The 13,625-nt window shown below is 35.4% G+C and overlaps 7 protein-coding genes across 7 annotated transcripts; 2 read left to right on the top strand and 5 right to left on the bottom strand.

Moving 5' to 3' along the window:
• Positions 1-113: 113 nt before the first annotated feature.
• Positions 114-1,101, bottom strand: RO3G_05673 (uncharacterized protein; the record flags this gene model as incomplete). The annotated part of the gene is made up of 3 exons (XM_067660263.1): positions 114-409; positions 467-614; positions 664-1,101. 3 exons carry the CDS (start codon positions 1,099-1,101, stop codon positions 114-116), a joined length of 882 nt encoding a protein of 293 aa, XP_067516364.1.
• A 2,519-nt stretch (positions 1,102-3,620) lies between these two features.
• RO3G_05674 (uncharacterized protein) lies at positions 3,621-3,725 on the bottom strand (the record flags this gene model as incomplete). Its single annotated transcript, XM_067660264.1, has 1 exon — positions 3,621-3,725. One exon carries the CDS (start codon positions 3,723-3,725, stop codon positions 3,621-3,623), a length of 105 nt encoding a protein of 34 aa, XP_067516365.1.
• A 335-nt stretch (positions 3,726-4,060) lies between these two features.
• On the bottom strand, positions 4,061-4,237 carry RO3G_05675 (uncharacterized protein; the record flags this gene model as incomplete). The annotated part of the gene is made up of 1 exon (XM_067660265.1): positions 4,061-4,237. One exon carries the CDS (start codon positions 4,235-4,237, stop codon positions 4,061-4,063), a length of 177 nt encoding a protein of 58 aa, XP_067516366.1.
• A 2,782-nt stretch (positions 4,238-7,019) lies between these two features.
• Positions 7,020-7,965, top strand: RO3G_05676 (uncharacterized protein; the record flags this gene model as incomplete). Its single annotated transcript, XM_067660266.1, has 5 exons — positions 7,020-7,057; positions 7,101-7,263; positions 7,315-7,615; positions 7,667-7,844; positions 7,929-7,965. The coding sequence occupies 5 exons, from the start codon at positions 7,020-7,022 to the stop codon at positions 7,963-7,965; spliced, it is 717 nt and encodes a 238-aa protein (XP_067516367.1).
• A 774-nt stretch (positions 7,966-8,739) lies between these two features.
• RO3G_05677 (transketolase) lies at positions 8,740-11,007 on the bottom strand (the record flags this gene model as incomplete). Its single annotated transcript, XM_067660267.1, has 5 exons — positions 8,740-9,900; positions 9,961-10,031; positions 10,091-10,144; positions 10,199-10,656; positions 10,715-11,007. The coding sequence occupies 5 exons, from the start codon at positions 11,005-11,007 to the stop codon at positions 8,740-8,742; spliced, it is 2,037 nt and encodes a 678-aa protein (XP_067516368.1).
• A 648-nt stretch (positions 11,008-11,655) lies between these two features.
• RO3G_05678 (uncharacterized protein) lies at positions 11,656-12,689 on the bottom strand (the record flags this gene model as incomplete). Its single annotated transcript, XM_067660268.1, has 4 exons — positions 11,656-11,675; positions 11,864-12,028; positions 12,143-12,390; positions 12,442-12,689. The coding sequence occupies 4 exons, from the start codon at positions 12,687-12,689 to the stop codon at positions 11,656-11,658; spliced, it is 681 nt and encodes a 226-aa protein (XP_067516369.1).
• Positions 12,690-13,006: 317 nt separating this feature from the next.
• Positions 13,007-13,554, top strand: RO3G_05679 (uncharacterized protein; the record flags this gene model as incomplete). The annotated part of the gene is made up of 3 exons (XM_067660269.1): positions 13,007-13,234; positions 13,285-13,350; positions 13,399-13,554. The coding sequence occupies 3 exons, from the start codon at positions 13,007-13,009 to the stop codon at positions 13,552-13,554; spliced, it is 450 nt and encodes a 149-aa protein (XP_067516370.1).
• Positions 13,555-13,625: the final 71 nt, after the last annotated feature.

A 13,625-nucleotide genomic window follows, 5' to 3' on the forward strand; every position in this document is an offset into this window, starting at 1 on the left:
GCAAACAGAGGATGTTGTGTGTTGGATTCCATTGTATTCACATGGTAGACAGGGTTCACTCGTTGTTTGACTAATGTGTGTCAATCATCTGATTTTCAACTATTTTTCTTTTTTTACTTACGTTCAGTGTTGATGATTGAATTAGACAAGGGACCAGCCCTTCGGATTGTATAATCAGTATCAATCACTTCAAAATAACTGCCTGGTTTCATGATGCGATGTATTTCAGACAAAAGATTTGACAATTCAACGGGTGATAAATAAAGCATCATTGATCGCATATAAATAAAATCAAACTGCTCATTCTCAAAAGGTAAAGGCCCTTTGAGAATGTTGTGTGTTTGAAAATGAGCGTTGGGTGGTTTGATGGTTGTTGGAAAGATAGGACATTCATCAATTCCATAGAAATCTAGAATTCAGATTGAGTATCTATAAAATTAAACTTTGGGCTTATTTTTGCTTTTACCTGCATTTGGATATTCTGTAGCCATTTCCAATGTCCAAGTACCTGGTCCACATCCAATGTCAAGCACTCTGTGCTTCTTCTCTGATGCGAGTAAATCATGAACGGGCGATATGAAATTCCACTGAAACATTACTTTTAATATGTAATGCTATTAAATGGAATTAGTCTTTGTGTGTACAAAATAAATTTGTATTTACCAAAGCGGTCAATCGATCTGCTTCTTCATCATCACAAGGTAGCATAAATCTATTTAATGCATGGTTCTTGTAATATTTACGTCCATCAATCATCAAGCAATTCGATTTTGCTAACGTGCAATGAAGACTACTGCTAGTATTAGAAGAGCGTGATGTGGTTGGTGTGATGGTATTAAATAAAGACGAAGTTTGTGTATATGATTTTTGAATAGAGGATGCTGGTGTTCTTGTTGATGGTGAGTTAGAGGATGATTTTTTAGGTTGCGGTAATGGTTCAGGTGTGATAGCAGCCACTTCAAAGAAATTGATGTGCGCTGTTTTACTACTTTTTTGTGTAACTGTTGTTCCAACAGAAGAAGAAGGGGTGGAAGAGTGACTACTTGCTGTAGCTGATGATGGTTTTCTTGCAGGTGGTGGCTTTGAACTAGTAGCTTCCATATGTCCATCAAAAAAGTTATAAGGGTTAGGTCCTGCAGGCCTTCTTCTGTTGCTGTTATTACTGTTAGCTTTAACAGTCGGATAACTGGATGCTGTACTAATGGACCGAGAATCCCCTGAGGACTGTGCATTTCCCATTTGGACTTATTTTGATTTTTTTTTTATTTCTGTATCCTTTTCTACTTGTTTCTTTAAATTTATTTTCCGTACTCAAATAAACAATATAAAAAGGAAAAAAAAAGAAAAAAAAAATATTTTCAAGAATAAATTGGAAGCTAACACTTAATTGAAATGCCCAGTGAGAAGATCTCAATAGATGTGTAACATGAGTCACTAGCCAATAGATGAAATAAATTTTTCTTCAAAGTATTATTGTATGGTGAATGTTTCAAAAAAAAAAAAAAAACAAGGCGCAACTCATAAAAAATACAAACCATTTACAGAAAAAAAAAGAAGGTTTGTTTTAGCTTTTTTTGGAAGGATAAAGGAATTTTCTGGTTCATGATGAAGTGATATTGTTTTAATTTTATTCGCCAAGTTTTAAGTGAAACTTTTTTCAATTTGCAAATCGTGGTTCACTGGCTGTTTAAATAAACAAGTATACACCTTGATGGTGTGAACAAATCTAATCATAATGGAACTTAGTGTAATTGTACGACATTGAGTGAATGTTAGCATAAATCTCTCAGAATCATAGACACAAGAAGAAGCAACCTTAACTTGGGAATGACACTTAATAAGTGAGAATAAGTCGATGTGCCTTGATAATCAACAATAAATATTATGTCATGAGCTTTGAATTCTTTTGTTTTGTTTCACTCCAAACTCTTACATTTAACTCTTCATTAAAAAACAGTAACTGAAGTCAGAAAAGAAAGAGGGAAAGACATGGCTTTCTAGAGTTTGAAATTACTAATTTATAATAAAAGCATCTACTTAAATGCTGCACATTCTCTTTTACTCTTCCTAGAATAAGAAGCCAAAGTAATGCGAAGGTTCCTCGGCAAAATGAACAGGTCGGGGATAAAAAAGCAGTATGTTTATGCAAGCTATACATTATATCTATGCTCCTAAAGAAAAAATAGGCTTATTAATGTTCAATTGGCATGAAAATATAACTTATTGGCATAACATAGGATTTCTTGTTCCATCATGCTTTATTTTTTATAAGGAATACAGTTTTTTTCTTGATTCAATCTACAACATTTAAATGGAGCTTTAATCTCGATAATACATATGTGTAAAATGGCAAGTAGCGAATGAAAACTGTTTTCTTGTGAGATAGCACTTGCATACTTACTAAAGTATGATCAAGTTTTTTTTTTATTTATATTAAAAAGAATTAAGTGACTGCACTGTGTCTTTAAGGCACCTTAATCTCCCAAATCAGACCAAAATGAACGTAAGGGTATTTTTTTTAAAAAAAAAATCTTTTAAGATCAAGGAAAATAAATGAGTAAGGGAAAGGCATAACGTATGCATTAGTATGAGTTCTGAGACAACCAGTACAAAAGTCGTTTTACAGGAAAGAGTGGAAGTGAGAGAAGCAATGTTGAATGATGAAGATGATCGCACTCAAAAAGAATTAGACATATGGTGGGCCAATGGAGAAGCCAAGCGGGAAAAGATTGAAAGGACCATGGTTTTTCGAGTGAACAATAAATTTAAAAGGACATATAAGGGGTTTTTAATAGTAGTCAACATTTGTAACCTTCGATGCATATCGAGACATTGAGTAGCATGTTTCTTGGAAAGAGAGCTATCAAGATGCTCGGGATAAGGCTTTGGCTGGCCATCAGGCAGCCAACCAAGTCTCCAACGGGCACACCTGCTGTGTTTAGAATTGGACATGGGAAGCCAAAGCTTAGGATCCAAGGACAAAGAAGAACGATAAAGAGAGAGCAGCTTATAGTGAGGAGCTGATTGCCTTTGTAAAAGGTTGTCTCGCAGGATCCACATCTGATGACCTTAAAAGAACGAGCGCAGAAAGTATCACCTAATTGTGAATAACGTTGCTATAGTACTGATTTCGAGAGTTTATGCCATTGAAATCTACCAAAGTGCTGCTTGATGTGAAGCAGCAAATGAGAAAGGAGTGTATCATCCGGAAGGTATAAGTAAAGTAGAAGTAATTGAGCCTGTAGGATGCTGATCTGTTCTTTCACAGTGATTAGATTAACTAAGTGCAACATAATGTTGACAGGGCCACTAAAAATTATACGCAGACGGTATTTTTGAGAGTTTTCAATTTGAATGATCTGAGCTGATGTAAATGTATTAATGACCAAACCATATTCGAATCATAAATGTAGCATTTGTAAATAGAAACGAACGGCAAGAAGTCGGCTGAAAACTTTGGGATTAACATCCATAGAGTAGAGCCGATTCACTGTTTCTATGGCTTTAGAGACATTATTAATGACGGGTTCTTGCGTATGGTGGTAATCTCCTGGTTTAAAAGGAATGCCTAGCTAGGAGAAGAAAGCTTGAAGTGGAATGGCAGTGCCATAAAGAGAATATTATAAAGATTGAGGACCCTTATCAAGTATCGGGCATTTACCAGGGCTCCAATGAAAGTCTAACTCGATACTGTGTTGTTCACAAAGCTGTAAAAGTTCTGCCATTTTAAACTTATCAGCAATAAGAGCCACACAGTTAGCGTACAATAGATAGTCCATTAGTGGGGGGCAGCTAGATAAGACCAAGGCCATCAGCAAGAGGACGAGGACATAATAATCTGGGCAGATTATTAATATAAATGGTGTACAGAAATGGCGAGAGAATCAATTTCTAGAGAACACCAGTAGCTTGAGAAAAGCAGAACGACCTGGTATTCTGTAATGGCGCCTCGATTTGAATATTATCCAATAGATTTTGCAACAGGGAGATTAGAGGCGCTGAAGATATAGATTGCAAAGAATTCCAAATACGGTTACGATCTACCCTGTTATGCACCAGCTTAATGTTGAGGAATGCAAGTACTGGAGTAGTAGTTATGATCACAGCTAAGAAAATTACAAAGTTCAGCGAGACAAAGAGCTTGGTCTAGAGATCCACGAGCTTCACGGAAGCCACCTTGTGCCATATCCAATGTAGGGTTATTGTCTATCAAGAACGAATAGAGATAGCGTTCCATAATTATACAGAAGATAGAGATTAGGCTGATCGGTCAATAATTACCAGGATCAGTACTATTTCCTTTCTTATGGATAGGGACAACTTGGACAACTCTCCAGTTAATCGATGTATAGGACCATTTCCCATAAAGGTTGAAAATCTGGAGGAGAATGGAGGCAAGGATGTCCTGAATGGGATATAGCTTTTCCTTACGTAGGTGGTAAACACCAGGAGTCTTTTTCAAAGGAATTTACTAGATGGTTGTCTTGATATCGTCTAGTGTGGACGGTAAGACACCAGACTCGAAGTTTATTGAAGTACCATATCTTCAGAATAATTATTGAAATTTAGAACTTCTAAATCGAGAAAAATTTGATTAATCAGTTGAGATAATGTTGCGACTATTTTGGAAATCCTAATGATTTTTTTCCAAAGAACCACAACAATTAATGAAGCTAAGTGTCTCATTCATCCCCTACAGTCTGCTAACCTAACTTGGGAGCAGGTTCCTACAGTTCGAGAAGTTAAAGTATCACTGCCATCAAAGGTCCTCTCCTAACACCATATTTTACCTTCGACCAAAACTCTTCAGTAGGTGAGTATGGAGGAAAGTAAACACATTTGTAGCCTCTTTTCTCAATGAACTCTCTGACAATAACAGATTTATGTATGGGAAAATTTTCATAACAATATAATTGCCTTTTAGTTCATATTTGTCAGGAAGATTGATTACGTTTAAGTAACTCAAAAAAGATATGGTTCTCCTGCTTATTTTTGCTGTAGTAGCTACCATCTTTTTATTAGCTTTTTTGTTTTTATTTCTAGGTACGATAACAAGCTTCCTCAAAGAAATATCAATAACGTCTTGACTTAAAACAGCACTAGGAATAGTAACTGTAGTCCCTTTATTCTTTATAACCACAGTTTTTACTATATCTATTTTTGACCAACCTCTAGTGCGACTAATATGTAAATTGAAACCAGTGTCGTCGATAAATACACAGTTCTTCTCAAAATTCATTTCATCACCAAACAGCCGTGATCCAATAGCGATTTTCCTTCTATGGCGATAAAATTGAGTCTTGCAAACAGAAATGTCTGGATACTCTTCTATTAGCATTTACCTCATCTGCTCTAAATACATTAGCACGAAACTGTTAACAAGCTTCACGGTGAATAACATGTGCTCTTCCATTACTACTTCGGATTTGACTCGACATCTTTTCTTTTTCTCAAGAGCTTCTTGAATTTCGTTCTGTCTACTGGCTGAAACTAAGCTTGTTTGAGAGACAGATTGCGGTGTTTCCTAATAAAATCATGTACAATATTTTTGAATATTTTGGAGCCTATAAATAACTAACTCTGTTTCTCCGTAGTCGATCAGTCTTCCGACATTTTTCGAAGATGCTACGAAGGCTTCTCCCATACTGTTTGGCCTGCTTTTATGCCATAATAACATGGATTCCCAGCTGATTTTCGGTAACAAAAGTGCGCATATACTTCTCAAGCGACGACTTGAAGAATCTCACTTTGCCCTGAACCGTGTATAGCATATAATTACACATGATTGGTGCTCCTTTCTGTTGTAGAACGGTAACTGATTGTAGTTGGCATTGATAACAATGAGTCTTAATACAAGGTCATAATTAAAATAAGATAGAATACAAATTTATTTAAACAAGATCATAATCAATTCCAATTAAACGTATTCTTTTAGAATGCGTATTGTATTAATGAGAGTTCTTTGATATGAAGTACCAACTAAAACAACAAAATCCAATCCAATATTAGGAATATTGCTCATCTTTCACATAATTGAAATAACGTTATTCAAATCAGTGAGAAATTTCCAGAATAAAAGATAATCTATAACAGACATACAAAAGAACAAATGTAAAGTTTTCATAATCATAATTATAGATGACGCTTGCTAAAATACCTGAAGATTAGAAGAACGCTCACAATAGAAGATATCAAACCACTCACTCAATAAAATATAAATGCCTGCCTTCAATTAGAATAATTTTTACTTTAACTTAAGCTGAAATAAAGATCAATCTCAAAAAGTACTCACATTGTTTCTTGATCTTTGTTTCCACCTATTCTTTTATTACTTCTACCATTATACAATACTCTCATTACAACTTCAGTTGCAACATTAACATCACTTTCTATCTACATGGTTCCTATCTCATTGATTCCTTCTTAACAAAGTTTAGAGAAACACGATATATAAGAGCTCAGTATCTCATGGTGATGTTGCTCCTTATCAACAATATAATCCATAAGTTTGGGCCTGTCATACTCATCAGCAATAGTTCTCTTTGCATCTTCGTACAAAGATTGGATGCTCATTATGATAAAAGGTTCTTCGGTATAATTATGGTAAAAGGAGAAAACCTGAGGCGAAAAATACTGGTGCACTTTATATATCCCAGGAGGTTACCAAGGCTTTGTGCAAAAGCACAGCCCGTAAATGCGACATCAAGTTTGTTAGTGTGGCGACAACAATCCACACCTGGTGCGATTTTATTATTCGGAAACACTGTACAAATGCACCTAGTATGTATGTTATTTAATCATCCTTTTTAAAATGAAAAAGGATGATTTATGAAAAGTTTTAAAAAGATATTGACTTTGATTTTTCTAAGTTTCTATCTTTAGAAAAGGCAAAAAGAAAATTCAGGTTAGAGTTGAGAAAAAAAATCAAAGCCTTCTTTTGTGTTTGTCTACAATTTTTTTTTTTTCTCTTTTTTTCGTTTCTAAATACACACAGCGAAAGAGAGACACAAACATTAAATATGAACAGTATCCTTTCTGATCGCCAGAAAGATGAATTGTAAGAAATATATATTTAAAGCTGTATAATAACTATACAATAGGCACAAGGCAATTTTAGATTATCTAAGTTCGAGTGGGTTTACAGAATCTTTTAATACTTTAAAATCTGAAACACAAAATGAAGACTTTGTCCCTGACCCAAAGCAAAAGTACGCTGGTTTATTAGAAAAGAAGTGGACTTCTGTTATTCGCTTACAAAAAAAGGTAAGAAAAGAAAGATTTTATAAATGAAATAGTATTAACATATAAAGCAAGATTATGGAATTAGAAACCAAGTCAGCACAGTTACAAGAAGAAGTGAATAACGCACCTACTAGAAAGCAAACAAGTTCAGTTGATTGGATACCTCGTCCACCTGAAAAACAGAGTATGACGGGTCACAGGAGCCCTATAACTTGCGTTGTCTTTCATCCAGTCTATCAGATATTAGCCTCATCCTCTGAAGATACAACCATCAAGATTTGGGATTTTGAAACAGGAGAATTCGAACGCACATTGAAGGGACATACAAAATCTGTTCAAGATATTGCCTTTGATCCAAAAGGAAATTTTCTAGGTAAATGTCTACTGCACACATTATATGGTCTATACTCATACCTTGCTTTAGTGTCCTGTTCAGCTGATCTTACAATTAAAGTGTGGGATGTCAATAGTGATTATAAATGCATTAAGACGCTATATGGACATGATCATAATATATCTTCTGTTGCTTATTTACCTTCAGGCGATGTTATTGTATCTTCTTCTCGTGATAAAACAATTAAATTTTGGGATGCTTCATCGGGGTAAATAAGTAAAGTTATCACTAGAGCTTGCTACTCAATTGCCGCTGTGTAGTTATTGTAACAAGACATTGACAGGACATTTAGACTGGGTGAGGTCGGTTGTACCAAGCGAAGATGGTAGATACATACTCACCGCATCCAACGATCAGGTATTACTATTTTTATAATTATAAGCCTATACAGCATATGATAACACATAGTTGTAGACTGCAAGACTCTGGGACATTCAATCAGGCGAATCAAAAATGGAATTTAGAGGACATGAACATGTATTAGAATGTGCCATCTTTGCACCTATCAATTCGTATCCATTTATACAAGAATTAATTGGTGATGAGGTAATCATTACTATAATAACATATAGAGCTCAAACAAGACTAATACAACAATAGAACAAGGGAACAAAGGAAGCATTACCAGGTCAATTTGTGATTACTGGATCAAGGGATAAAACAATCAAGTTATGGAATTCAAATGGTCAACTATTACACACTTTAGTAAGTGGATAGAATACATAAATAACAGCACTAATATATGCATTTAGGTGGGTCATGATAATTGGGTTAGAGGATTGGTTGTTCATCCAAGTGGAAAATATTTATTAAGTGCTTCAGATGATAAAACACTCAAAATATGGGATTTAAAGACAGGTCGATGTGCAAAAACCATAGATGCCCATTCACATTTTGTTACTTGCATAGCTTATTGTAATACAAGTCCTGTTGTTGCAACCGGAAGCGTCGATCAGACAATTAAATTATGGCAATGTCGATAATTCTTATTAAAATATACACATACATAAATAATCTTTCTTTTATCCCCTTTCTTTTTCTTTTCTTTTCTTAATAAAATACTACAACATACTTTTATATTTACTCATATTATGATTTTTTATTTAAAGTTGAACATTAACTTCAGGAACATGACCAAGTTTCTTAAAATGCTCAATGACCTTTTGAGCCTTTTCAACAGCATGATCAGCTGTGATACCAAAGTGTTTGTACAAGTCACCGACTTTACCACAGCTACCAAATGTGTGCAAACCAATATGAGCATGAGAATAACGATCCCAACCAAATGTTCCAAGGGCTTCAATAGAAATTACAGGGATACCAACAGGGAAGACTTGCTTCTTATATTCAATAGATTGTTCATCAAAGATCTCTGTACAGGGCATAGAGACCACCCGGTTAGGAATCTTCTTTTCATTCAATTTCTTACTGGCCTCAACAGCGATACCGACTTCAGTACCTGTGGCAACAAAGATGACTTCGGGTTTTTCATCTGTTCGAAGTATATAGCCACCCTTCAACACAGCTTCAATTGAGGAATTCTCGAGCTGAGGAACACCTTGACGAGAGAGGGCAATGACAGAAGGACGCGTCTTGTTTTGAATAGCAACCAAATAAGCACCAGAGACTTCGTTGCCATCCGCAGGTCGGAAGGTGAGCATGTTGGGCGTGGCACGAGTCAAGGCCAAGGTCTCGACAGGTTGATGTGTGGGTCCATCTTCACCAAGACCAATAGAATCATGCGTCATAATATAGATGGCACGGCAGTGAGAAAGGGCAGAGAGACGAGCAGCTCCCCATCCGTAAGTCAAAAAGTTCAAAAAGGTACCTCCAAATGGAATAATACCACCATAGGCACTTAGACCATTCAGAAAGGCAAACATACCATGTTCACGTACACCAAATCGGAAATAACGTCCAGAGTAGTCACCCAAGCCAGTAGAAGGTGGTTGGAAATCAACCGCGTCCTTCCAACGCGTCAAGTTCGAGCCTGTCAAGTCTGCAGATCCACCCAAGAGTTCAGGAAGTGTACCAGCGATGGCGTTCAAGACATTCTCGGATAATTTACGAGTGGCAGCGTCTGCATCAGAGGAAGTGTAACGTGGAAGAGCTTTTTCCCAGCCATCAGGTAATTCTTGATTGAAACGACGAAGGATCTCTTTGGCTTCCTTGGGATATTCTTTCTTGTATTTTTCAAATAATTCATTCCATTTGGCTTCATATTCGGCTCCTTCCTTAGCTCGTTTATGATAGAGTTCATAGATCTGTGGTTTTATTTTTAAAATTGAGTTTTAAAACTAGAATGTTAATATGCTCATACTTACATCATTATCAACATGGAATTTCACTTCGGGGTCGAATCCAAATTTTTCTTTGACTTGTTTAATATCGTCCTCTAAAAGATAGATTAATACACCATTTATATATTACTGCTTTTATTTTATTTTATTTTACCAGTTAAAGGTGCACCGTGAACCTTTTCTTTTCCTTGGTTTAAAGAGCCGTAACCTACCAATAAAACTCAGCACAAAAACCAAATGCATAAAATGTGTGCAACTTTACCAATCGTAGTCTTGACCTTGATAAGAGAAGGCTTATCTGTGACCTTTTGAGCTTCTACGACTGCCTTCTTAAAGTCCTCAATATCTGTATCGCCATTATCAATGACTTGTGTGTGCCATCCATAAGCTTCAAAACGCTTGATGACATCTTCAGTAAAGGAAACATCAGTATCACCATCGATTGTAATGTGATTATCATCATAGATAGCGATCAGTTTGCCCAATTGAAGGTGACCCGCTAAAGAGGCAGCCTCGGATGCAACACCTTCTTGAAGACAACCGTCACCAAGGAAGACATAGACAAAGTTATCAATGATATTATAACCAGGACGGTTGAAGGTAGCAGCAAGATGGGCTTCAGCAGCGGCCATACCAACAGCGTTAGAAATGCCTTGACCTAAAGGACCTGTGGTGACTTCAACACCTTCTGTATCAATACGTTCGGGGTGACCTGGTGTCCTACAAGTCCATGTGTGAATATTTTTGTGTAAGACACTCAAAAGCGCGTAACACTTACTTTGAACCTAATTGGCGGAATTGCTTCAAGTCATCCATAGACAAATCATAACCTAATAAATGGAGTAAAATGTATTGAAGAACACAAGCATGGCCATTTGAAAGTAGGAAGCGATCCCTGTTGATAAAGTAAGGATTTTTAGGGTTTGCATGAAGGAATTGAGTAAATAAAGTATGAGCGATAGGAGCTAAACCCATTGGAGCACCAGGATGGCCAGAGTCTGCTTTACGGACTACATCTGCAGCCAAGACACGGATTGTGTTGATTGCCTTTTGATCAATAGCTGAAGTCATGTTTTTTTTTTGTTTATATACAAAGAAGAAAAATGAAAAAAAAAGAATAACTAAATAAAACAAAATGTTGAACGCGTTTTATATTGCAAGTTTTTTTTTTTTTTTTTGGTTTCAGGCTAAATAAAAACATGACATCACATATACTACATTTTATTATTAATCTCTACTTCAAACCAAATGATGAGACTGAGCAACATAGCTGAAATTTAAGAAATAATCCTTCATCTTATCATCCAGGTTGGGAACATCAATAGGCGATTCTTTTATCAATTCGCTTGTAAATTGATCATCAAAATTCTCCGCCAAAGCAGGATCCGTCTATAATGAGTAAGCATAAAGCAAAAGCCTTGAATTTATAAATTTACCACAATAGGTTGAATAGGAGGAGTTGATGTGCGTTCAGTCAGTTCTTTCCAATTGATTTTACGAAAAAATCGATGCGATTTTATCTTTTTAATACCTTCTTTATCACTGCCTAATCGCATATTTGGATCTTTACGTAAAAGCTATTTAATCGCTTTTTTAATTCACTTACTGTGAGTACGTTAGTTTGCACTTACTCGTATCAACAAATCTTTAGCATCAGCTGAGATATAATATGGCACTTGTAACTTCTTTTTAAGTATCGCGTCAAGGGTTTTTTTCTTATTATTGGATCGAAAAGGAGTCTAAACCAAATCAGTAAAATAAATGGCAACTGTATTCTAGAACTTACGTAACCTGTTAGCATTTCATACATTAAAATACCAAATGTCCAAAAATCAACACTTCTATCATAATTTACTTCTAATAAAATCTCTATAACAACAAGAAAAAAAAAAGTATTAAATTTGAGTGTGTGTAAATAAGTGTTTACCTGGTGCCATGTATTCAGTTGTTCCACAGATAGTGTTCGTTCTACTTCCTTCAATGGAAACTTTGGATAATCCAAAATCAGTCAATAGTACATGTCCATCACCGTCTAACAAACAATTCTCGGGTTTCAAATCTCGGTAAACAATGCCCAAGGCGTGTAAATGTTCTATAGCCAATAGTAATTCCGCTAAATAAAAACGTGCAACGTCTTCTGAAAACATATGCTCTGTATACAAAGAATATGAGAACGCATCTATTGTATTTGTGACATCTATTTTACCTGCAGCCATATGCGTAAATAATTCACCGCCTGTAGCATATTCTAATATTAAATAGAGCCGGTCATTGGTTTGAAACGCATAGAATAATTGAACAATAAACGGATGTCGCACTTCTTCTAATATTTGTCTTTCTGCTTTTGTATGTTCTGCACTTTTACCATGAACAAAAAGTGAAGCTTTTTTTAATACTTTCATGGCATACAATCGATTGGACTCTTTATGTCTACACAACATGACCTTGCCATAACTAAGTTATTATAAGTAATCATATAATATATCATAAAAGATAGAGACTTACGCTCCACGACCCAACAACTTCAAAATCTCAAAATCATCAATTGTCACTTTTTTTAATCCAATAGTAGTTGATAATGCTGATATTTCTGTCAGCGAAGAAGATATAAAGTTCTCGCCTAAAGGTACTTCATATAAATTTTCATCCAAAGGTGCTGGATCTCTTGCTTTAGCCGCATCATCAACAAAAGCTTCATCGACTAATGGCTCATCGTGGGTGGGTAAATCGTCAAATTCAAACACTGCGCTCATTCTTGTTTTTATAAGCAAATAATATTAATATAAGAGTATCGAGTATCAAAATCTAATATGAGGTATAAAAACATAAAGAAATAAAAAAAATCTCTCTCTTGCAAAAAAAAAAAAAAAAAACAAGCAAAAAAAAAAAGAACAATAAAATGCGGGAAGGGCCAACCAATAGAATGAGCTGGCTGCATTTGAAAATACCAAGTTCATTAAAAATCATGAATTCAGGAACCAACTTGCTAACATATTTAAGCAATTTCATAATACACTCTTTTCATTTCCTCTCTCTTCTGCAATAAGATATAAACGTTTCACTTTAAGGCATGGTCAAATTTTTTGCTTATCTTTCAGTATTTGCCGCTACTATTTTTTGCATAACTTCTGCAGCAAAATTGAATCAACGCGCTATTTATAACATGATGAATGATCGCGCTGCAAAAGATCAGTATCACGTAGCCGTTTCTAATGAATACTCTGCTAGAGATGAAGCAACAGTAGCTTTTCAATCACCTAAAGCCTATCCTAGAGCCCTGAAACGCGTAGGTGATAAGGTATTAAAATAGGAAAAAGAGTTATAATCATAAACTAACACAATTGATAGACCATGGAAGTAGAAGAATGGATTCTTTCTGAATCGCCTCAATATTTAAGTGAAGCACAAACTTCTGTAAGTAACATTTTTTGATATTGTCGTGGCTTATCTAGATATTTATAGATTAAGAGGGATCGTCACTTTTATGCTAGTAGAATGTTCAGTCTTCGACATTCCGTGCATGGTAAAGTACACAAGTCAAAGGATCATAAAAAAATCCTTCATGCTACCGCTACCCAAGCTTCATTTGCTACTCCTCCTCCTCCTCAAAAGATATAGTATGGTGTATTAATAAAAAGCCATTTTATATCGTAATTACATAGTTGCATATTTCTTAAGTTGGTCAGTTC

Source organism: Rhizopus delemar, genomic scaffold (genome assembly GCF_000149305.1).
Source record: "Rhizopus delemar RA 99-880 supercont3.4 genomic scaffold, whole genome shotgun sequence".
NCBI classification, from domain to species: Eukaryota; Fungi; Mucoromycota; class Mucoromycetes; order Mucorales; family Rhizopodaceae; genus Rhizopus; species Rhizopus delemar.